Source organism: Colossoma macropomum, unplaced genomic scaffold, assembly GCF_904425465.1.
Source record: "Colossoma macropomum unplaced genomic scaffold, Colossoma_macropomum, whole genome shotgun sequence".
Taxonomy (NCBI): domain Eukaryota; kingdom Metazoa; phylum Chordata; class Actinopteri; order Characiformes; family Serrasalmidae; genus Colossoma; species Colossoma macropomum.
This window is the reverse complement of record NW_023494795.1, coordinates 32,300,159-32,323,703: the sequence shown is the minus strand read 5'-3', so window position 1 is coordinate 32,323,703 and position 23,545 is coordinate 32,300,159. Positions and strand designations below refer to the sequence as shown.

The 23,545-nt window shown below is 38.7% G+C and overlaps 1 protein-coding gene across 1 annotated transcript; it reads left to right on the top strand.

Annotated features, from left to right (window-relative positions):
* Positions 1-2,769: 2,769 nt before the first annotated feature.
* rbm25b (RNA binding motif protein 25b) lies at positions 2,770-23,381 on the top strand. Its single transcript, XM_036582201.1, has 18 exons — positions 2,770-2,879; positions 6,696-6,819; positions 7,045-7,094; positions 7,296-7,466; positions 8,580-8,637; positions 8,757-8,917; positions 9,678-9,863; positions 9,991-10,074; positions 13,678-13,934; positions 15,057-15,183; positions 16,108-16,197; positions 16,554-16,627; positions 18,922-19,072; positions 19,991-20,399; positions 21,356-21,657; positions 21,933-22,031; positions 22,270-22,317; positions 23,149-23,381. The coding sequence occupies exons 2-18, from the start codon at positions 6,714-6,716 to the stop codon at positions 23,239-23,241; spliced, it is 2,466 nt and encodes an 821-aa protein (XP_036438094.1). The 5' UTR covers positions 2,770-2,879; positions 6,696-6,713; the 3' UTR covers positions 23,242-23,381.
* Positions 23,382-23,545: the final 164 nt, after the last annotated feature.

Below are 23,545 nucleotides of genomic sequence, written 5' to 3'. Positions count from 1 at the left end.
AAAGAATAGCACGCAGTGTTCGGACAAACGCGCCAAGAAACAGGTTCTCTGTAGCACTTGTTTTTTGATGTGGAGGGATATCAGCGCTCCGAGGCGGCGGTGCTGCGGCCCTTCTAGCACTTTCCATGAAAAACCCGCCTGACGTGACGTCACTCGCCTGTCAAGCACATGCGGCTTTCAAGCACTTCCTGATTTACGGCGATAAAAGTCTCCCAGTAAAGTAAAAAAAGCGTATTTCCTCTTGATTTTGAATTAGTGTGTTGAATTAATGACAAAAGGCCCAAAATGAAAACAAAACTGTCATTTTGACTCGCTATGTCAAACTCTCAATTATTTGAACGTTAGTCAATATTTTTTTTTTTTAAAAAGATAGAGATAAAATATTTCGCTATAACTTTAGATATACGAAGTCAAAATGTTGACATGCTCCCCTCCAATGCATGACCAATGGATCCTGGAAGTTCTTTCGTGTATTAAGCTTGAAAAGTTGGCAAGGGATGGATGTTTTGCAGTAAAAAGAATTTGGATGTGCTGCTGACCAGAACAGAGATGGAGAAAAATACACGGGTGACTTTTTTCTCCTTCTTGCCAGGACCTTATCAGGCCTTCCGAAAATTATCACAGGCAGTGTTTATTTTCAGGCAGTGTTTATTTTCACCTTCTGTAAGCAGATATCAAGTCAAGTCAAAGTTTTTTATAGAGCACTTTTTACAATAGGTGTTGTCACAAAGCAGCTTTACAGACAAATCCGGGTCCAAGCACCCATGAGCAAGCCAATGGCGACAGTGGCAAGGAAAAGCTCCCTAACAGTGAGAGGAAGAAACCTTGAGAGGAACCAAGACTGAAAAGGATAACCCATCCTCTTCTGGTCAACACCGGATAGCAAACAACATTAGTATTAGTATTAGTATTAGTACCCAATCAAGGCAGAAGAAGCAAAGGCATCAGACCACACATGATGGGCAGTTATTCAGCTGGCAAAGAAAAAGAAAACACACAGAGAATTCTGTAAAGACTGACTGATTACAGTTTACAGGGTTAACAGAGCAGCAGAGACTCTGGCAGGTCTAGTTATTACAGCCTAACTACAAGGGAGAAACCAGAAAGGTAACAAAGACATGAGGCTCCCTCAGATGTAAGCGCCCCTCCGCTCCACTGTCAGCAAACCTGAGTAAACGTATGAGATCAGCAGGACGATAGCACCAACACTCCCAGTTTACCATAATACTGTATGACCATGAACCCCCAGATCTGCACCTTTTATCTGACAGGGAAAACTAATTACCAAAGGCTCGACTAAACAAGTAAGTTTTTAGCCAGACTTAAAGACTGAGGTTGTGTCCTGAGTCCTGAACACTGACTGGAAGAGTATTCCAAAGCTGGGGGGGCTTTGTATGAGAAGGTTCTCCCCCCAATGTAACTTTATTAATTCTAGGTACTAATAGTGAGCTAGTACCTTGTGATCTAAGTAGGCAAAATTTAACTGGCAACCAGTGTATGGTTGATAAAACAGGACTGATATGGTCAAACTTTCTGGTTCTTGTGAGGACTCTGGCTGCAGTGTTCTGGACTAACTGAAGCTTGTGGAGGCTTTTGCTGGAACATCCAGACAGCAGGGCATTACAGTAATCCAGCCTCGAAGTAATAAATACATGAACTAGCTTTTCTGCATCCTGTAGAGATTGTGGCTGATGTTAGTGTGGTTGAAAAAAAAAAAAAGAAAGAAAGAAATATCTTTGCCTTCACATGGTTAATAACTTGAGACAAATAATTACATTTTATTTTAATATCTGAGTCCCAGATGATATGAGTATAATGAATCTGATTCTCTTTGATCTTCAGACAGTGTCCTCTTACGTTTACAAATTAAACTGCTTATGAATAATCATGTTATGTATAAATGCCATTGAAGTATTAAGGATCTGAAAGAAGAGCAGTTTATTTATGGTTTAAATAAACAGTGAGCAATTCAGCAGATCAACACTGTAGCCTGTAACTGAAATTCAGAAATTCATACAAATTTCTGCATTCAGTGAGTGCAGCTGCCAAACTTGTCCAGATTAATTTACCAAAAAATGACCAATAAAATGACCAATAATAATAATAATAATAATAATAATAATTGTAAAAATGGTTTTAAATATTTTTTAAACAAACATAATTTTACCCTCCGACTGTGCACAACAGCACTTTTAAAAGATTATGTATGTTACTTAAAATAAATAAATAAACCAATACATAAATAAAAACATCGATAATAAAACAAAAATGGAGACAATATCTTATAGCTAAACATTATCTAAATGTCAAAGAGTAAAATGGCTGTTCAACCATATGTTTTTATAATAATAGCTATTTATAATATTTATAATAATATTATTATTATTATTATTATTATTGTTGTTGGTGTAATAATAATAATCTTTTAAAAGGTTGTGCTATTGCCATGATGTTAAGCTTGTAACGATAGAAGAACCTTTTATGGTTGCTATATAAAACCACATACAACATATTCTCCATCAATCTGAACAACCATTTTGCCATGTAAAAACCCATTTCAACATAAAATAGTTCTTTATAGAGTGCATGGTTTTAAATAAAACCATCGCCTTTACTACAGAACTGTTTATTATTATTATTATTATTATTATTGTAGCATTTAAATAATAAGAAGCTGTTACTGTATATAATTAAAATTTACCTTTAAAATGTATAGAAGTATATAACGTGTCTTTTAAATGACCGCACCGGAAGGTTTGAGACTTTTATTTTGCTCTTTCCCCTTTCAGCGCTAGTGTGCCGGTGAGCGCTGTTCGGTGTGTGCTAAGCTAACGCGCCGCAGAGAGACAGACAGAAAAATTGAATAATAATCGGTGTGGGTGAGTCGTTAACAACAGATTTCTGTTGTCGGACTTTTTCTCATTGTCTTTATCATACTTAAGTGCACTAAAATGGTGAAAGTCGTCGAGCGTTGATGAGTTCCAGTGCTGTCTTTTCGTCTTGAGTGTCGGCGACGTCGTTACGAGCCTTCTTATTCGAACTTCCCGTTCCACCTTAAATGATGCAGCAGTTACATTGTGGCGCCCGATGCATCAGAATGGAACTGCTGCACCATTTAAGGTGGAACGGGAAATTTGAATAAGAAGCTAACTTCAGCCTCGTAACGACGGCGTTAGCATACATGCTAACAAAGCTAAAGCGTTGCTACGCTAGCTAGCTATTAGCGGGAGACACATTTACAGATAAATTAACAGCAATATGTACAGTTTAAAAGATAGATATTTAAGATTTAAAATTGGTTCATTACAGGATTCAAACTGCACTATTCCAGTTTAAACGTAACCGGAATACCTAGCTAACTAAGTTATATGCCACATAATCAAACGTGTATCGCTAGACGAACTATAACGTAGTGATTTAATAAAAAAATGCACAAGATAAACAGATAGAGGAAAGGACATTAGTTAAACATGTTACATATTTAAAGCCAAGAAATGTGTTGCTGCATTAGATGTAGGTTAGTAAACATATGGAGGACGAGTTTGACTGCTCAACAAAAGATAAATAGGATATAAATACGTCTTTGAATAAAGAATAGGAGATCAGCAGTCTTGAATCAGCTATCATCATCTTTTAAAGAAAATGACATTTAGTGACATTAGTGCACAGTGATGATATACAGTATTGGTGATTTCCTTAGGAAGGTCTCCAAATTTTTTTTACCAACTTTACAATGTTTCTGATTTATTTAGTCCTTGGGATGCAGAGTAGTTTCATGTGAACTGGTTTGTTGTAGAGACTCAGATTTCTTTACAGTGGTAGTGATATGAACCATCAGTCGCCATGACTACAACACAAATATAGCCATTTCATTTACTATCCAAAACCACCAGTGCACCTGTATGTGTCTTCTGAGTTTTATATGTAATAATGATTGGAGCAAAATAGTCATGAATCTAATTGTGCCTTACAACACGCAGCATGTACCCCTTCAACATGAGTGGATTAAAATAGATTTTAAGCCAAAATGTTATCTAAAAGCTATCATAAGACAATGTGTTGGACATCAGGAAGCGTATTCATAACCATTTCATGTAATAACTTTCTGTGAGGGAGCTGAGAAGACTTCTGACTCAGTAAGTTTCTCTAGAACAGGGCATTTTTCACCAAACCACTCTGAATGGCTCTGTTTACATCTCAACCATTTAATTACGTAGAGTTGTTGGAAAATTGCTGGAGTTCCCTTTAACATTGTTAAATAAGACTTGGTTCCTGTTATCTAAGAGTAGTTACTGTAATTAGCTTAGGTGAGCTTGTCCTTTTAAAGTGTGGAGAAGTTCAAGATGATTGTGACAGGAAGAGAGAGAGAAGGCTTAGTGTTTGTAACTCATGCTCACTGGGGGTGTTACGTGCACATTTTTAATATGGTTTTCAATACTGAAGGCAAGATTCTGTTTATCTTTCAATATTTTGTGTTAAATTTGTCTTAATTCTTCAAAGCTATGATCTGCTACACAATTTTTTTGGCTCAGAGAAATACAGATATTATTTCAAATGAAAACATTGTGAAATAGCCTGACCTTATAAATCGGTGCACCTCAGTCTTATTTACAACCCCATACAATAAGCACATTTAAACTTTGCACTAAATGTATGCTGTGTAGGCACTAAGTAGTAACTAAGGCAATGTTTTACATTTTTGTCTGAATTAATTGATCAGTAATTTCATTGACAGTGGTTTCCACAGAGAGCAAGGAGCATCTTGGTGATACCAGTGATGCATGAAAATAAATATTCTGGACCAAACTCGAAACCTGAAATTCAGGACACACTTGACTGAAAACTGAAAGGGTTCTTTCATATATCATTTATTTTGCGCTTTTTAAATGAATGTAATAATGCTGACAGTGCTTGAAAAGATTATTATTAGAGATGGGACGGATCCGACCCTATATCGTTATCAGGACCAATATTGACGTAATTGACTCATATTGGGTATCGGATGGATGCCGGTTAGTACCAGCTTGCGCTGGACCATGAACCTGCCGTAATTTAACATAACACGAAACGGTACCGATCCATGTTCCATTCCACATCTTACCATGAACCTGCAGCAACTTCAGTTAGTAATTGAGTGAACAAATAACATCAGCTGTTGGTTTGACTAAAATGTTGGTTGTTTGGAGAAGTTTTAGTCTGGAAACACTGAAAAGCAAGACCGCTACTTGTAATGTGTTAAGACCAGCGTGCCGAGGGGTGGAAGTACGGCTGTGTCGTACAATATAACCAGTTCAATCAAACACATGCAGAGGTTTCATGTGAATGAGTACCAGGTGTTCATACTAGCCAAAAGACAGGAGGACGTCACCCAGCAGTGACTCGCGCTGATGCTCTGCAGACACATGATAAACACTGGTAAACTTATTACCACCATACTGGGAAAGAAACCTTGCAGAGATCTAGAGGACTATTTTAACTCTAAGTAAGGTGTAAGGTGTGTGGATGTGGCTTTGGTGTGCTCTTTTAGCAGTCTGAATTTTCTCCAGCAGGGGGCACTATTAGTCTACAAGTGCTGTTTGTGTTTGTCATTTAGAGAAGAAACAGCCGTAAACTTCAACTGGATCTAACAAACGTGTTTGCAGTAACAACGTTCAAAAGCGGAGGTGAAACAGTTTATTATCAAAATACAATAAGTTGCTCAGAAACTCAGAAAATAAGTCGGTTAAATCAGCTAAATAAAAAGTATGTAAGTTAAAGATAGTATGGAACGCAGCTGCAGTGGACTGTGTTTGAGTGTTTCAATGTGGAGCTACTACTCAAACAGTTTGAATGCTTTTGTGCTGATGGGCACATTTTTAATCACTTTTTCATTATCATATGAAATGAAGTGTCACTTTAAACCGTTTTTTGGTTAAAAAAAAATCAATGGATGAAGTTGAGACAGTTTAAAATTTTGGCACACGGTTTTGAACGTTCGCGTTTTTATTTTCTAGTACTGTGTTGACGTTTGTGATGTAGTTTGACATGGTTAAATGAAGCAGCATGTGGAATTGGAGCTTTCAGAGTGCTACCGTGTTTCTTATCACTGTGTAAAAGAAGCTTTATGCTGCCTTCATTGTTGGACACACTGCATTATTTTCTGTGTGAGTGTACACACACTTTCAGAATGCAGATCACATTGCTATGGAAATGAATGTTCTAGATCTGTTTCATCAGGGTGAAGGTCACTGAAGTGTAAAATATATTCCTATATGTCGCTGTTGTCAGAAGAAAACCTCGTATCTCCAAAATGTTAACTTTACAGGAGAAGGAAAAAACATACTTTACTTTTAATGTAAATCAATGGAACCAGACTTTTTTCCAAGTCATTTGGGGTCATTTCTTTTAGCCTATTCATCATGAAATTTACACACAGTGTAAAGGGCAACAGGCATTTTCAGATAACGTAAAAAAACTGAATAACGTCAAAAATGGAGAGAGGTTTTCTTCCGACAGCAGCGATATGTGTGTGTTTGCTGAAATAGGTAGTTTGTGACCAAAATAAAAATCTATTTCAAAACATCAAAAAATTGGAACAACTGCATTAAAAAAATCATGTTAATAACATGAAGAGTAGGTTAAGTGGCAGCAATAGCCAGTTAAGTAATCTTAGAGTTAATGCTCACCAGTTGTTTTCACATTTTCTTTTGCTTCAGGTGGGTGATCTACCCAAGATGTCCTTCCCTCCTCATCTCAACCGGCCACAGATTGGCATCCCTACCATGCCCCCAGGGATCCCTCCTCCACAGTTTGCTGGATTTCCACCTTCGATGCCCCCAGGTAAAGTTGATTAGAAAGAATTCATCTCCGGCCTGAGACTGAGAGACATTACCCCATCAGTTTACATTGAATCATTAGAGTTTTGTGACAGTAAAGATGAAAATGAAATGCCATTCTAGCATGGGGGTAAAAATGTATTTGCCTGTGAATTTTTTGTTCAATTAGAGTGAATTATGTAAAATGAGAAATGAAAATGCACTAATGTTTTACTTTCCCACCCCACAGGGACCCCAATGATACCAGTTCACATGGGTATTATGACTCCTACCCCAACGGTAAATTTTTTTTAATTAAAGAATAAGTATTACCAAATAAATTTCAATTTTTAGTCTTAATACTGCTTTAAATAGCTTCAGAGACCAGTACAACTTGTCAATGAAATCTATTGCACATGCAACAAAGTGTTGTTCACTGATGCCTCTTGTATACCATTGTACATTCAGTACTGTGCATTTTTACCCTGTTTGTTTGCCCAGGTGCTTGTGCCCGCCTCAGTGCCAGTTGTCAGTAAGGTAGCTGTCCCGAGGAAAGAGGCTCCAGCTGCCAGTGCCAAGGAAAGTGATGAGAACAGTGGGCCCACAACAACAGTGTTTGTTGGGAACATCTCGGAGAAAGCCTCAGACATGCTGATCAGACAGTTGCTCTCAGTAAGTAGCGAGAACCAGGGGGAATGTAAAAGCTAGAAGTGCACCGAATGCTGACTGCATGTTTGGAGGGAATGTCAGCTGATTCCGATCATGCATCCTTATTAGAAGCATGGCATTTGTTGTGTGGTGGCAGTACATTTAGAGATAAGTGTTAAAGTACTGTAGTGTGGCCCTGCAATGAGGAATTTTTGTGGGAGTTTCTTTAAAAGTTAAGTAGTCACTATTTGTCACTATTGCTCCTGTTATTGTTTTAACTGGAGCTGCTCTGATTGAGCATATAAACTTAAAACACCCCCCAACCCCCAATATGTGTTTGCATGTGTGTCTGTGTGTATATTTACATGTGAATTTTATAGTTCAGTAGTTTTAGTTACACAGTGACTCGTATTGGGATCCCCGGTGGCACAGTCTAAGGCAGTGGTCTTTGTACCCAAACTTTGGTTCCAGTTTCCGGTTTTGGATTTTGTAATCATTGGTAGTTAATTGAACTGTTGATATAACTAATTGGCTGCCTAGTATTACACCTACCAGTAACTGTAGAATTCAGGACCAGAAACTGGATTTAAGGTCCTGGTTGAAGATGTCTGGTCTAAGGTTTTGCCTAATCTTTTGAGAGATATTAGTTCAAATACGATCAGTATTGGCCAAGTTCTAATTCAGATGTTTTGTCCCTCTTGCCAAAAGACTGATAGTTCTGTGCTTTTGTTTTGTTTGATGTAAATGCTACAGGGGCACTGCACAAACAGAAATGGTGAAAACATTTACTAGGAAGGCAGTTAGGTTGTATATGGGCAGATGGTCTGTAGACTAACTAAACATCTAGATTGCCATAAATGCATCTGCTCAGCATTGTAAACTTCAGCAGTGTAAACTTCTGATGAAACTCTGCTATCACCCAGAACTAATAGGCGTAAAGTTGTTGAGTCACATGAATGCTGATACGTAGTCACATGGAGGTGAATGTAATCTGGCGCTTAAGGTCACTGAATCTTTCTCACTGTTAATGTGAGCTGATCTTGTCATATCGGTCATTCAGAGTTAATTTTGAGATCACTCATATGCTGTTAATGTCGTTTTTTTCTTAAACCTGAATTTCATGTTTCTTTCTTTCAGAAATGTGGCTTAGTTTTGAGTTGGAAACGAGTGCAAGGAGCTTCAGGAAAACTACAAGGTGAAAAAGACAAAGTTTTAAATATAGAATATGCCTATTACCTTATTTACTGCTTTAATGTTGCTTAGTAATGTTTACTATTACTTACTATGATGTTTGTGGTCTCTCCTTCATGTCAGCATTTGGTTTCTGTGAGTATAAGGAGCCAGAGTCAACTCTGAGGGCGCTGAGGCTTCTCCATGAGCTGCAGGTGGGAGAGAAGAAACTGCTGGTGAAGGTGGATGCCAAAACCAAGGCCCAGTTGGATGAGTGGAAGGCCAAAAAGAGGAGTTCCAATGGGGTGAGAGATTAGCCCATGTGGCCCAACCTTATAATTTGTCCCTAAGCATTTTTCTCACACATTCCAAATATGTTCTTTTATATGATGAGAATTAATAAACGGCCTGCCTACTTTGTAAAAACTGCTTATAAAGTGCTGTATCAAAAAAACTACACAGCTGCGAATATTTAGTGGTCTCACAACACCTTTTTCCACATTATTGCAACAGCCAAAATCTCACACTGCAGTTTCTAATCTTCTCTAAGTTGGTGGCTGTAGGATCTGCAAAGGATATGTTAAAATTCTCTTCTTTTGAAGTGATGGGATGTAGTGGATGCTTTTTAGATGTTAACATGTAAATTGTTAAAATTCTGCTTATTTATTTTAATGTTGTGATATTTATGCTAGGGTTGCACAGTATACTGTTTGCTCATTATTATGATAATTTTATGTATTTATTTATTTTTTTTGCTTTTTGCCAAAGGCTGCAATTTTACAAAAGAAGAAAAGAACTTTTCACTGATGTTCACTAACCACTTCAATAATGGTTTATTGAGTGCTCTGAGCATCCTGACCAGTCACACTTTAGATATTTGAATGAATCAAGGTCCTGACATGATCTGACCAACATATTTCATTTTGGCCAAAAATAATGCGGAACAGTCTTTAACCATGGACGCAACTTAATATATCTCAAGGAATTTGACAGTTGCGATACGTGCCAGCACAATTGCAGCATGATAATTTGCCCTAATTCATTTTGCACTGCTATTTCCACTAGAATGACAAGGCTGAAGAGGGAGGTGAGGAAGAGGAGGAGGTTTTGGATGAAGAAACACAGAAACGGGACCAAATTGTGAAAGGAGCCATCGATGGCCTTATCCGTGAGTATTCCAACGAGCTCAACGCCCCGTCTCAGGACGATGACTCCAGCCGCCGCAAGAAGAAGAAAGAGAAAAAAGAAGAGGTATGTTGGACTTGAGATTCTTTTCAGACTAGGCCTTGACTTGCTGTCAGTCTGAATTGTACAGTGTATTTGTCGTGTTTTTTTTTTTTTGAGTGGACCGCTGACAGTTTCATTTGTCCTTGTTTAGGAGGACATCAATGCCATAGAAATGGAAGAGGACAAAAGAGATTTGATCTCCAGGGAGATCAACAAATTCCGTGACACTCACAAGGTAACACATTCATAAAATTCTTTTCTGTTCCAGGTAGTGCAACAAAAAAACTGCACACTCCTAGTTCAAGTTGTGACTGTACAAGTATGATAGGTCAGCCAGCTAAATCTGACTAGAATAGATATTCTGAAATGGATTGGCTTTACTGATCAGGCCACAGATCACTTAATTTGGCTGAATTTTATGATTGTTCTATTCAAATTGCAGGACTTTATAGCAAGGAAAGTAAGGTTCTTAAACTCAGATTAAACCTAGCCATGGTTTAAAACTCTTTCAGTTTAAGATTCAATCATTTAAACCATGTTTTATTCTGAGGCTAGGCCTAATCTTGGCTCTAGAGGCTATCCCTGTCCGTCATGCGTTAGTGCCTTAAATGCCGCTAAAGATGGACAGGGTCATCATTTTTAAGGGCCTGAAATTTAAGAGCTCTTCAGACTTCAGTCACACATAAAATGCATGCACGTAATGTAAACTTCCCTCAAAGCTAATCTGTTCATTAAACCCCACCATTATGATAGAGATCATATGGTGACTAAAGCAAGATGAATCTCACAGCTTTGGAAAAAGTTGCAAGGATAGGATGTAAGTATGAGCTTTCCATTCTTTTCTACATAAACTGGGCGCCCCCTTCTGGAGGACTTGCACAGGGGCAACTGTGCCAGTTCTTCAGGGAGATTTTGTGACAAATTCAGATATGGGCTCTTTTTCTCATTTGTATCTTAATCATCACTTAATTTGGGAATAATTAATGGTATTTGGGTAATTACAGCTACACTGCCAAAGTCTGCAGACAAACCAAGCTGATATTTATTATTGGTTTAACCATTGCAGTTTTAAATCTATATGACCTCAATCCACAAGTGGCCAGTGAACCTGTGTGGGTCCCCCGTTATTAAGTTGATGTTCATGATTTATAAATGATTACTCCTGACTGAATAACCACTGCAGTGAATTGGCTGCAAGGCCAGTGTGACAGTAGGGGGCGCCCTTCCACAGCACGCGGATTCTCTGAAGATTTTGCAGGTATGAGTTCTGTTTGTGTGCCTGTGAACACTATCTTTTTTTCTTGCCTGCTTCTGCGCACCTCCATTACCTTTTATATCCCTCTTTCTGTCTTTTACTGTTTTAGACCCCCCTTCATCTTTTTTTTCTTGTATGTTAGAGCTTTTATTCTTGTAACCACTGCAGAATGTATTAGTATTAGGTAGAATATACAGGCATTATATCCAATTGCAGACTGACACTGTAACTGATATGGCAGAATCTCCATGTCCTGTTTTCCACAGTTCGAAGTATGCTATTCTGAACATTTGAGTATATAGGGACTGCTTCCTGGCTAGTCTTTTTTTTTTTTTTAAGTGGAGAACAGCCATTAAGAATACTGTGTAGGACTAGAACTAGGCTTAATCCCTGTCTGGAAAAAACAAAACTAACACAGGCATTTATCATTACCTGAACTGATTTTGGCATTTGTTAGCAAATGAAAAGAAATGTATCTTTCTCTCTCTTAGTATGTAACAATACACAAGTCAAAATTTGCTTTGACACAATATGGTGACGTCTCTGTGATACAGTTTTCACTACGGTAAGCTTAAGAAGTATTTCAGTTTAAAAAAAAAAAGTCAGTTCTGAGGTCAAGATACAAGTCGATTTTCAATTTTTTGCACATTAAAAATGTTCTTAAAAAAAAACCAAAAAAACTTGATTTTACAGAGCTCTAATTATATACACAAGGCTGGGTTACCCAAAAGCATCTTGGCACAAAGCTGATTCTTAAATGGTAGAGTGAGTATTACATTGAACGCTCTCTCTGTATCAATTAAGATGATTTTAACAGTAAGATGCTTTTGGGAAACTAGGCCCAGATTGGTTTAATTGAAGTAAATAAGTCCTCAAATAGATTATTTTCAGCGCCTCCCAGACTGCCTTCTAACAAAATACACCTCAAAAAGTACAACCCCTGAAACTTGATTTGTAACTGAAAGCTCGGTCATTTGAGTTCGGATGCGTGTGAAGTTCAAGCCCCACCCCTCCCTGCACTCTTTAATCTGATGGGCTACACTCAGATAATTCGTTTTGACAAGTGAGCCACCCTCAGAAGAGAGCAAGGGCGATATCGGCTTTATGGTTTTGAAATCCAATGCACTGTTTTGATCATTTATTTTTAAATTGCACCATTTCTATTACTTCAGATTGGCCCCAGTGGAAGATCTAGGCACGCATATATAACATGGTGTCCTTTATTTTTAAAATTCATTTGTATTAAGAAACCCCAGTGCTAAGCTTAATTTTAAAGTTTGTGGCCTTTCCTAACCCAACTCAGAATCTTCAACTTAAAATCTTCATCACTTCATTTATACTTGCCCCCCCAGCTGTCCCTCTCTCTTGCTGTCTTTGTTTTATTTTCCATCTGTCTGCTGTCTGCCCCTCGCATGCATGACATCCACGGTTTCTTGGATTCACCTTGGTTTTTATCAGTGCTGTTTGAGTCAAATCAGAGAGAAATAAGCTAGCAATATTCTGCGTAAAAGGACACTGAGCAGTGCCTTGACGCACTATTGCAGCGACCGGTTCACGTGTTAGCGTACAGACGTGTTCTGGAAACTGTGGGTGTCGTGCTGGCTTAAATTCTTTTCAAACTTGCTGAGTCGTCCCCTCTGGAGGACCAGGGAAGCCGGCAGTGGGGTAAGCCAGCCTCTACAAATTCATTTGTTGCCCTTTCTATCCAAACATGAAAGCAGAGATCAACAGATTACCATTATGCAATGCACCTGTCACTACGTTTTTCACAGAATGTTTGGAAGTTGTTGTTGAGGTTGCTTGTGATGAACGTCATGTAACAAGAAACAGAATTTTTCTGAAACTTTTGCATTTCTCCTGCAAATCCTTTGACCTGCTTTTCCTCCCAGGCCTAACAATAAAAGGCTTGTAGGGGCAGCGAAGCTCTGAATCCATAGCTCATCACCTGTAAGTCCAAAATAACTAGTTTCACAAGGATTGATGAAGCCTTTCTGTTGCTGATGTTATGAGGTGGAAACCTTTTTACAGCGTCCTTACCTGAATGTGATCCTTGTTGTTTGAAATTGTGGGAAGTAGGACTGGAAAAAAAAAAAAAAGTGGTTTCCAGGTTTCTTTGTAGCTGTCTGGTTGAAAAGGGAGGGGGGTAATCTGCATGAATATATGTGTTTGATGTAAAAAAAAAAAAAAACTGAGAGGAAAAACAACTCTGGAAACCCATGGTTACTCTCTGGTGTGAGAAACCATGACAGATTTTTTTAGAGTAGTTGCTTTCCTCTTGATATTTAATTTATTTGAAGGGATAGCTCAACCATATTAATGTTACAAACGATTGGAAGGTAGTAGCTACCACTTAGCATGCAGTCATTTTCATGCTGCTATTGGTAGCTATTCTTTTCACTGCATTATTAAAGGAGGGGATGATTTGAGCTCTGTAAAGATTGATTGCTATTGTACTGGGCAATTTGATAGGGTGCAGGAACTGTAAACCACTTCTGTGCAGTTTAGCGATCAGTCATACTGTGTTGTCCATTCATCTGTGGTTGATATTAGCCACTAAGGCCATGTCTCTGTTACTTTCTGCAGAAACTGGAGGAGGAGAAAGGCAAGCGAGAGAAGGAGCGGCAGGAACTGGAGCGGGAGCGAAGGGAGAGGGATAAAGAGCGTGAGAGGGAGCGAGAGAGGAGAGACCGTGAGAGGGAGAGGGAGAGGGAGAGGGAACGCGAGAGAGAAAGAGAAAGGGACAGGGAGCGAGACCGGGAGCGTGAGCGAACGAAGGAGCGAGAGAGAGAAAGAGACTGGGACAGAAGCAGAGACCACAGTGAGGACCGCAGCAGGTCTAGGTTAGTAAAACTCATCTCAGTCCAGTCCTTGAGGCCTCCTAGAAGGTCAGTGTTTTTGCTCTAAAGCTGGGCATGCACCACACAATTTGCTCTTTACAGAACTGTCTTTTTGTCATAAGGGCGCATACAATAGCCAATTAGGCAAAAGAAGGGTCTCAAATGAAGTTTTCATTGTATGCAATGTGTATTTTAATATTTAGGTTTTCTGAAGTTTTATAATGTGGAACAAATAGAATGCACCTGCAGTGCCACGTTAAAAAAAACTCAATCCAATTAAACAAAACCAGTTATGCTGTCTTTTTAATCAAACATGCATTTGGTCAGTGTTATTTAAAGTACTGACTATATCCACAAGTCTCAAAAAGCATATTGTCACTTAATTTATCTTATACAATAAAATATTGGAATATTGCCCTCACCTAAAAGAAATTATCATGTGAAACAAGGTTTGGTTACAAAAAACACTTAAAATCCCAAATCTCATTTCCATCTTATGCCACCAGAGTATCCATGCTGTGAACTGGAACTGAACTCTGCAGGATGGTAGATCTTCAGGACTGACATTGGGCAGTTCTATATTTATATGCCAGTATTTTGTCAGTCTTGCGACAAAATGTTGATTTTCAAAATGGCAACTTAACAGGAGGCGGAAAAAATGTTCATGCAACACCGTCAAGAAACTGTAAAGTATTTCTATTGATACTTTCATCATGATAGTAACATGTTGTAAAGGACAGGTGAAGTTTTTAAATTCTGTAAAATGTTTTTAAAAATGAGATGCAACATTTTATTCCAGCAGCAGCAACATTTGCGTGTTTACAGATGTTTTCTGTAAAATCCCATCTGGGACATAACCTGAGGGATCATATCGATCATCATAATGTGCAAATCTTAAGATTGAACCTTTGCTGCTATTATCTTATTATGCCACTCTGCTGATAGATTCTGATATTATTGTACATCACTGTTATTACTGACTTGATAAATGGATGATCATGTATGACTTTCCTGACCATGGTTGTTATTATAATGTGTGGATTTGTGATTGTCGTTTTTTTTCGTTTTATACGTTTTATACGTTTTATCGAATGGTGATTTTAATTGGTCATGGTGATGTTTCAGAGAACAAAGCCGTGATCGAGACAGAGACAAGGAAAAGAAGCGGGACCGTGAAGAAGATGAGGAAGAAGCTTATGAGCGCCGTAAGCTGGAGAGGAAGCTCAGGGAGAAGGAAGCTGCCTATCAGGAGGTATGTGGAGATCATGCTTAGCTTTACTATGGCACATTCTGTGTCAGTGCTTTTGCTTAGTTAAACATTAGGCATATGTGTATTAAGCACTATTGGATTGTTTTTCCCAGATTAGGTTGTGAAAGGTAACAAGGGATTTAATTGGTTTGGGTTAAAGTATCTGTGTGATTCACCTGAATTCCCATGGATAGCCTGGATTGAGAGGTCATACTTGTGGGTGTTTGTAATAGTGTTATGCCACAGGACACATTCAATAACAGCATGCTGCGCAGACCCTTTGTTACCAAGTTATTCCATTAGCGTGAGATGGATGTGAACAGAACTACTATTGCTGAGAGGGCACTGGGTTCAGCCAATTACAGAAGACCATTAAGTCCACGGTTATTACTGTCACACTATTAAGACCAATATACACTGCAGATTCATACTGGATTAAAATCACTCCACAATTTTGCTGTCAAACTGAAAAGGACGCACTGCAATTCATACTGCATTAAAATCGCTTTACAATTGTTGTCAGACTGAAAAAGTTATACAAACTGTAGAATCGTAACAGATTAAAGCCAGTCTGCTATTATTACTTACAGATTGTAAAAACCCAATACACTGCAGATTTGTATTGGATCCTCCTTAATCACTTAAATGGTGGTCCCTCTCCAAGTAAATGTGTCCAGCTCCAACAGGGATTTAGAAGGTTTTCCATAGTTCAAGTTAACGAATTATTTAGTAGTAGTTGTAAATCAAGGCGATTGTGATACACTTATGTTCTTGAAGACATTTTGCCAATCATCCGAGGGGATATCAGTTTAACCTTTAACAAATCCAACTGACTATGACGTTACAGTAGATTGCACGTCATGTTTTCCTGCTGGTCTTTTGCTGGTTGTTACTGGTTAATAATGTCTGCTTATTTGTGCTCTAAAGCGACTGAAGAACTGGGAGCTGAGAGAGAGGAAGAAAGCGAGAGACTACGCTAAGGAAGCGGAGAGAGAGGATGAGCGCCGGCGAGAGACGGTGAGAGAAAGGGATCTGATACTGTTTCTGTTATTGCTGGCTAGAAAAGTTAGTAACAAGAATAATTTATTTATATTTCTTGGGAAATTTAGGTGTTAAAGCAGCGTACATAGATTAGAAAGTAGGTAAGAACAACATAGCTTTAAGATAAATTGTAATCATTGTTATGGATTTATTTTTGAACAGTGTTGAAAGCACTATTTTTCCTTCTATCTGAAAAGTAGAAGTCTTTTCTAATTGGGGAAAATTGTCACAAATTTGCCCTTGTTTGTTTTAAGGATTGTGTGCATGCTTAGTTTAAGTAATCATTGTTTGCTAACAGAGAATATGTTCTTTGTCTGCTGTCACTTAAACAGGCTAAAGAAGGCAAACGACTAAAAGAGTTCCTGGAGGACTATGATGATGACCGAGATGACCCAAAATATTACAAGTACGTTCCAGATCCAGCTATTATTAATAACCAAGACTAGTCTCCTTACTAATGACAGTATTAGTGCAATCGTGATTATTCTAACTTGATTAAGCACCTAATCAGAGTAAATCTAATCTTATTTACAAAACCTAGATTTCTTACCTGTCTGAGGCTTGTAAATACTTAAGCAGATTTCTCCTGCCATCATTTGGTTTTACAGACTGTAGACAAGACAAGCAGAAGCTTGAATAGTGCAGATACATATGTTTTTTAAGTGAATGTGGTTAGAGGCTAAAAGCATGCATGAGTCTTGGAGTTATAACATACAGTCTGATGCAAAAGTTTGGATGCCCCTGGTCGAATTACATGTTTTGTTGAAATGAAAAGAAATAAAAATAGGTTAACACATCCTCTACAGGGAACCAGCTGAAATATGGCATTTTTTGCTAATTTTAGTGCACTTTTATTTATTTGTTGAGTTGGGGGAAAAACATAGAATACATAATGTAAAAAACCACAACTTTTGCCCAAGCCATTGTGCAGTAAAATGTGCATAGGTGTGTTCTCTATAAAGATTTTTGAACTTATTTTTACTTAGAAAATCAACAAAATGTCATTTGACAGCGGTGCCCAAACATTTGCATACGAATGTACGTCTTTGCCTAAGTGATACTGCACACTGTGTACATAAAAGATCAACAGCAGAAATTAGGCTGTTAGCCTAGATTTATATGAGAAGCAGTGTTGCACAGTGCGAAAACGAATAATTCAAAGCTTTAAATTGCACATTGTGTAAGCCTGACTGCTGCCTATCACATAGCTGATGTACAAGACTACACTGATGCACACAGAAGCAGACTGCTAAAATGCAGCAGTTCCAGCTTCTGCATTAAAATCTGGATTAGCTGTGTTTTTCATGGGGAAAACAAAAGAGAAGAAAAAAATAATACAAAGGCACAAATGTAGGCCTGTCATAAGCCTGTCAGTGTTTTTTTTTTTTTTTTAACCATTTTGGTGTTGCATTGATCACTGCAGATTGATAATTTATTGTTCGCCAGGGGCATCAAATACATTTACAGGACATTTTATACTGTACTTATATTGTTGTGTCTATTTGCAGGGGTCTAAAAATATATTTGAAAATTTAAGGTCATAAAACATCTGAAAATGTCTTCTCTTTTTACTGTTAGAAGCATAAAAGTTGGCAATGTCCAGGCAGATTTTATTGAATCCGGTGTTGACTAAGTCTAATCTGGTTCTGCTGTTGTAGATGTGCCATAAATGGACTTACCACAAACTGGAGCAGTAAGGCATGTTTTCAGAAGGGGGATCAGGGACGTTCCCATTTAAAATTAAAGTCTTTAGTTCCTAAACAATAGGTCATTTTGTGTATTAAACTAATTCAGAACAGTCTGTCAACCAAAACTATCCAGCCGACAGCAGTTCTGTGGTCAGAAACTGACCACTGATGAAGGGCTAGAAGACGGCAAAACTAACAAAGTCAAACACAGTGAAGACCATCTGTTTGAATAAAATAGACATGAATACATGTCTTATTTAGGTCTGTATGCACTGTTTTGTGGTGGAAATGGTATTATTATTGCTATGTCGAGGTCTTAAGAAGGTACCTAAAAGCCCTGTTGAGAACACAACAGAGAATTTTGCTTAAACCAAAAGAGATGCCTGCGTTTGTAGTCAGAAACTTATTTTACTGTCTGGACTACAGATTAAAAGAACAGATTGTGAGGTGCATGTTTTTGTTCAACTATATGGCCAATTTGATACTACCATCAGTTGGCTTATTCCTTAGCAACAGGACTGATCTAGAGGTAGAAGAGTTGGTAACAGTAACTAAGGAAGACAGGATTTCACATCATTAACCATATATTCCATCATATTGTTAAACAGCGCTATAAAAGTGCAGTAACTCAGAAAAAGCCATTCAGAGCCTGTAGATGTGTAAATAAAGCTACTGCAGTAATTCAGGTATTTCCAGTAAACTACTTTGTTCATGTGAATATACTGACTGATAACTATTTATTGGCAAAGAAACATTGTCTAAAAAACAAAACTGGTAAATGAGCTAACCAGTTAAGTGTAAGCTATCTTTGAGCTGATACTAAAGTGTCTTTGCTCAGCTCAGATGAGCTCAGTGCTACCTTCTTTTGGGCCTGAATTTAGCTTGTTATAGTCCATGAGTCATAGCCCACCCACTTGGCTCCTGCTTTATTTCCATAGTCACACACTGAGTGTCGTTCTGTAAATGGGAGGTCTTTAAAGCCGTCCGTGCTGTTTCTGTGTTTGACCTGTAGGGGCAGCGCACTGCAGAAGCGCCTGCGGGACAGAGAGAAGGAGATGGAACTGGATGAGAGAGACAGGAAGCGAGAAAAGGAAGAACTGGAGGAGATCAGGCAGAGGCTGCTGGCTGAGGGGCATCCTGATCCAGACGCAGAGCTGCGCAGGGTACGCCTCAACGCTGCTCATGTTCTTCTCTTTCTGTCTACCTCAATTACATACTTGCAGAGACATCAGTCTGCTGTCATTGTTTTTTTTAACAACATTCTGCAGCATTGTGTCCTGTTCATTGTTTTCTTTTTTGGCCTTAAAGCAGTGTCAATCTTTTTGTCTTAATTCTGTCCTTCAGTAAGGGTGCATTACTTGTTGACCTGTTACTGAAATCTGTAAGTGTAATTTGACCTAGCTGAATAGTTTGTTAGAAATCAGTGAACGATTATATATATATATTTTTTAAGTCAAGGTCAAATAAAGGACAGTGTATTAGATCGTAAAGCCGCACAGGCAGTGGAAGTCAAGATGATTAGGCTGGGCATCAAAATGTAATACTTTTATTGGTACTGACCAAATTACTTCTCTTCTAACTAGTAGAGGTGGACGGTATGACCTTTTTTTTTTATCATAATAAATTTTATTATTGTGATACACATTATGCTTTTTTGAGCATATTGTGGATATTGTCAATACTTAAATACTTGTGTGTTTCAATAATTAGTCCTGTGTAACTGGCCTCAGTGCAGTACAGAATGTAATGTTAAATAAAAATCATTGTACCCAGAGTTATTGAAAGTAGCTTTTTAATGTGGCACTAGGGCTTTGTGCCTGTCAAAATATTGTGATATGTATTGTGGTATGTTTTTGCCATATCACCTAACCCCACTTAAGTACTGAAAAAAATTCTTGTTCATGAATCGGTATTGAAGTCAACTTATCAATGTGTGTACATTTTCACAATGGGGGGAAAAAACAGCTCAGATAGCTCACTTCAGCTATGAAGTGAGAATTATTACCATTTGACAAGCGTATGAGGCCTTGGAGGTTCTGTAGTGGCACTAATCCTTAGGTTTTTTTTTTTCTCCCCCTCAGATGGAGGAGGAGGCTGAGCGTTTGCGACAGCCGCCTGTGAAGCCGGAGCCTGAGGAGGAACGAGAACACAAGCCGTCTCGGGAGGAAAGAGAACGCGGCCGTGAGCGGGAGCGGGAACGGGAGCGGGAGCGGCGCCGAACAGTAGAAACACATGTTCAGTCCCGGTCAGACGACGATGTGGAGGATGGAGAGGAAGTGGAGGATGAAGAAGACTCTAAACCGTGCCTCAAGCCCACCATGAGGCCCATCATGGCTGCTCCCTCAGTGTCCTCGGCCAGCGGCAATGCTACCCCCAACACACCCAGAGAAGAATCGCCCTGCGGCATCATCATCCCCCATGAACACTCGCCTCCAGAGAGCCAGCCACAGGAAGAGCACCGGCCTAAGATCGGCCTCAGCCTCAAACTAGGTGAGGCAGCACAATTATGAAGAAAACAGTTTGTCCCTTCAGGGTATTCTATTGGAGCCCCTTAACAACATGGGCTCACCCTCTTAAAGCTGGTTCTTCATGGGTTTGTTACTGATGCTCTGTAGGGGTTAGGTGTTGTGTGTTTGTATATAGATAATAAAGTACTCTGTTAAATATTCAGGATGCTAGTATACGTATGCAGACATCTTTATTCGTTAAAGTCTGAGAATTCATCACTGGAAATCAGGGAGAAAGTATTGTGATGAAAAAGAAGAGTCATGTCTGGTGATACTTTGGTGCGTAAAGCCTCTTTGTCGTGGTCTGCAAGCTTTAGAACCTCAAACTTGACTACACAAATGCGTGTGCTGCCAACTGGACAAGTTTATTCATATTCTAATAAATTGACGTTTTTCTTTTCCTGTGGTTAACCGAACATCTGAAGTTAATCGAAATGCACATCACTAGTACTAACCCAAGTACAGAAGTTTAGACACCAGCCAGTATTGAGTAGTGGTGTGAATTCTATTAGATTAGATTCAAGTATACAAGTATAAAACATTGATTTTTTTTGTGTGTCATTAACAAGTAGTGTCTGCTTAAAGTTTGAATGTAGCCTACACTTTATGCACTTGTTAGACCTGTTTCACCATCTAATATGTTTAAACTAAAATCTAACAATGGAAGGAGGGATAAAAAACCAAATTGGTGTCTAGATACATAGCTGTACAATTGTAGTCACTGAATTTGTGCACAACATTTGCATAAGATGAAATGAAGGACATATGTTTTTCTGATCATGGGGTGTTCTTTTATTCTTTTAGCACCCAGGTTGATACAGATATGAGTACATGTCTGCTTTTAGTTTGAGGAATTATCAAAATGAGTTCAGATTCTTCTGAACATCCTGTTTAGTCGGTACCTTATATTCTGTAACTCTCTCTGTTCTCTGTCCCAAGGTGCCACGGGCAGCCCTAGCCAGCCGAATGTAGGCAAACGCAAGAAGCTGGCAGTGGAAAGCGTTTTCAACCGCTTTGATGATGATGAAGTGGATGAGGTGCCTCGAAAGAGGAAGCTAGTGCCTTTGGATTATGAGGATGAAGAGAAGGGCAGTCTTGGAGCAGACAGTGCTGGAGCAGGAGGAGGCAAAGGGGCCAACACAGAGGAGAAGCGCAAGCACATTAAGAGTCTGATCGAGAAAATCCCCACTGCCAAGCCTGAGCTCTTCAACTACCCCCTTGACTGGTCTGTCGTGGACACGGTAAGCACATGCTTTGGTTCTGTGATTGAGAGATTTAGGGATCTGGAGAACTATGGATAAATAAACTAACAGCAAACTAACAAAAGCAACAGCATAGTAGAACGCTTCAGTTCCCCTCAAGAGCCTGTAACAAGATTCCACGAGTTGTATGAACGAGAATGAGAGGCTACAAATAGGGAGTTTAGCTTTTCCCCGTGTTAAGAACTTCGTAGCTATTACGGTCACCAGTGACATGCTATCATTTGATAATCATTTTCTTCACTCCTCTTCTACAGACTCTTATGGAGAAGCGCATCCGGCCATGGATCAATAAGAAGATTGTAGAGTATATTGGTGAGGAGGAAGCGACGCTAGTTGACTTTGTTTGCTCGAAGGTAAATATCTGCATCTGTCTTCTTTCAGTGCAGGCTCTGATCTTTCTTGGCTTTGGACGGAGCTGGTTTTTGTTGATTTAAAATGAGCTCCAAGAACATTTTCAGTAGTGAATTCACAGTTTATTCATCCTTTATTTGTTTGAATAAACAGTTTCTGCTGAGTGTCTGTGGTCTTGAAAAGGCTATTCAGTTTTCCTTTTTTGGTTGTATCTTTGATGATGAATTTGTTCTTTAACAGGTGATGGCTCACAGTACGCCGCAAGGCATCTTAGACGATGTTGCTATGGTAAGTATTAACTTGCACAGCATGTATAATCTGGTGGGTAGCGTAGCCCTAAACTCTTACCCAAAGGGTCTGTATCATGGAATAATTTAAATTTCTGTTTCTAATTCATCCACTGCGCTATGTACCTTGATTGGCATGCCTTCTGTGGAGCAGTTAAGTCCTATCCTCAGTGTGTCTTTGACTGTCAGTTTGATGGAGTATACAAATATTGTTAGTTTCAAAGCATATAGTTCACTCCCCAGTCCATACAGCCTATATATGGAAACTGCTCAGAAACAACCTGTTTTGAAGTCATTGCTTTTATGTCATGAGAACTAGCATTTGCATATAACTACGTACCTATTCAGCCAACAGTTGTTCAGCCCTGCCCATTCACACTGAAGGTATTAGGAGTGTTTCAGCCCAGACAGGCAATCAGAACAGAGCTCAGTTACATGTATCAGACTTAAAGACAGTAACAAAAACAGCTGTTTAAATTTAAGAAATGAAGAGAGGTGGAAATGGTCTTGAAAAAATGAATTGTCTGTTTTTGGTATATAAAACCACTCAAACAGAAGTGGAATAAGAATAAAATATAGGTTGTGCAGGATGAACCTTTTATGTACAAATATTGTAACAGTAAAGCAGGTCAGGAGCTGATCCAACACAACAGACTTAAATTAACCCCACAAAAAGGAATTAGGATGTAAATAGCTAAAATGCATGAGAGGAAACTGTACTTTCTTCACAGTTGAGTCCAAGTATTACTCAGAAATACTCAGAAGTATAGGACAATGCTACACAGACACTGAACTGAGTAAATGAAATGAGTTAACTGTATCTTCTCTACAGGTGTTGGATGAAGAAGCAGAGGTTTTCATCGTGAAGATGTGGAGGTTATTGATTTACGAAACTGAAGCCAAGAAGATCGGACTTGGCAAATGAACAAGCACTGAATGAGGATCAAATCTGCTCTTGACTTCCCTATTTCATCAGATCCATTCATGAAGAGAAAGAAACAGACAATTTGGGGAAACTCAATTTCAAAACGTTTAACCCAGCAAAATACTTTTGACAGTTTTTTTTTTTTTTAAATCGTTTAGGTTTTGTTTTCTCTCCATCCTCCTGTGACTGCAGTGACTGTGTTAAGTTAGTGAGCACTGGATCTAAAACGTTGTCCTGGCTACTCTCTTTATTCACCACTGAAGAAGACATTGGTGAGGTCATTTTTCCTCAGGGCTCATCTGTT

Excerpts from the sequence above, each read along its gene's own strand:
- rbm25b (XM_036582201.1), top strand. The coding sequence starts at position 6,714 with ATGTCCTTCCCTCCTCATCTCAACCGGCCACAGATTGGCATCCCTACC. Across the intron at positions 8,638-8,756 it reads AGCTTCAGGAAAACTACAAG|CATTTGGTTTCTGTGAGTAT; the intron begins GTGAAAAAGACA and ends CCTTCATGTCAG. Across the intron at positions 15,184-16,107 it reads AGGAAGCTGCCTATCAGGAG|CGACTGAAGAACTGGGAGCT; the intron begins GTATGTGGAGAT and ends TGTGCTCTAAAG.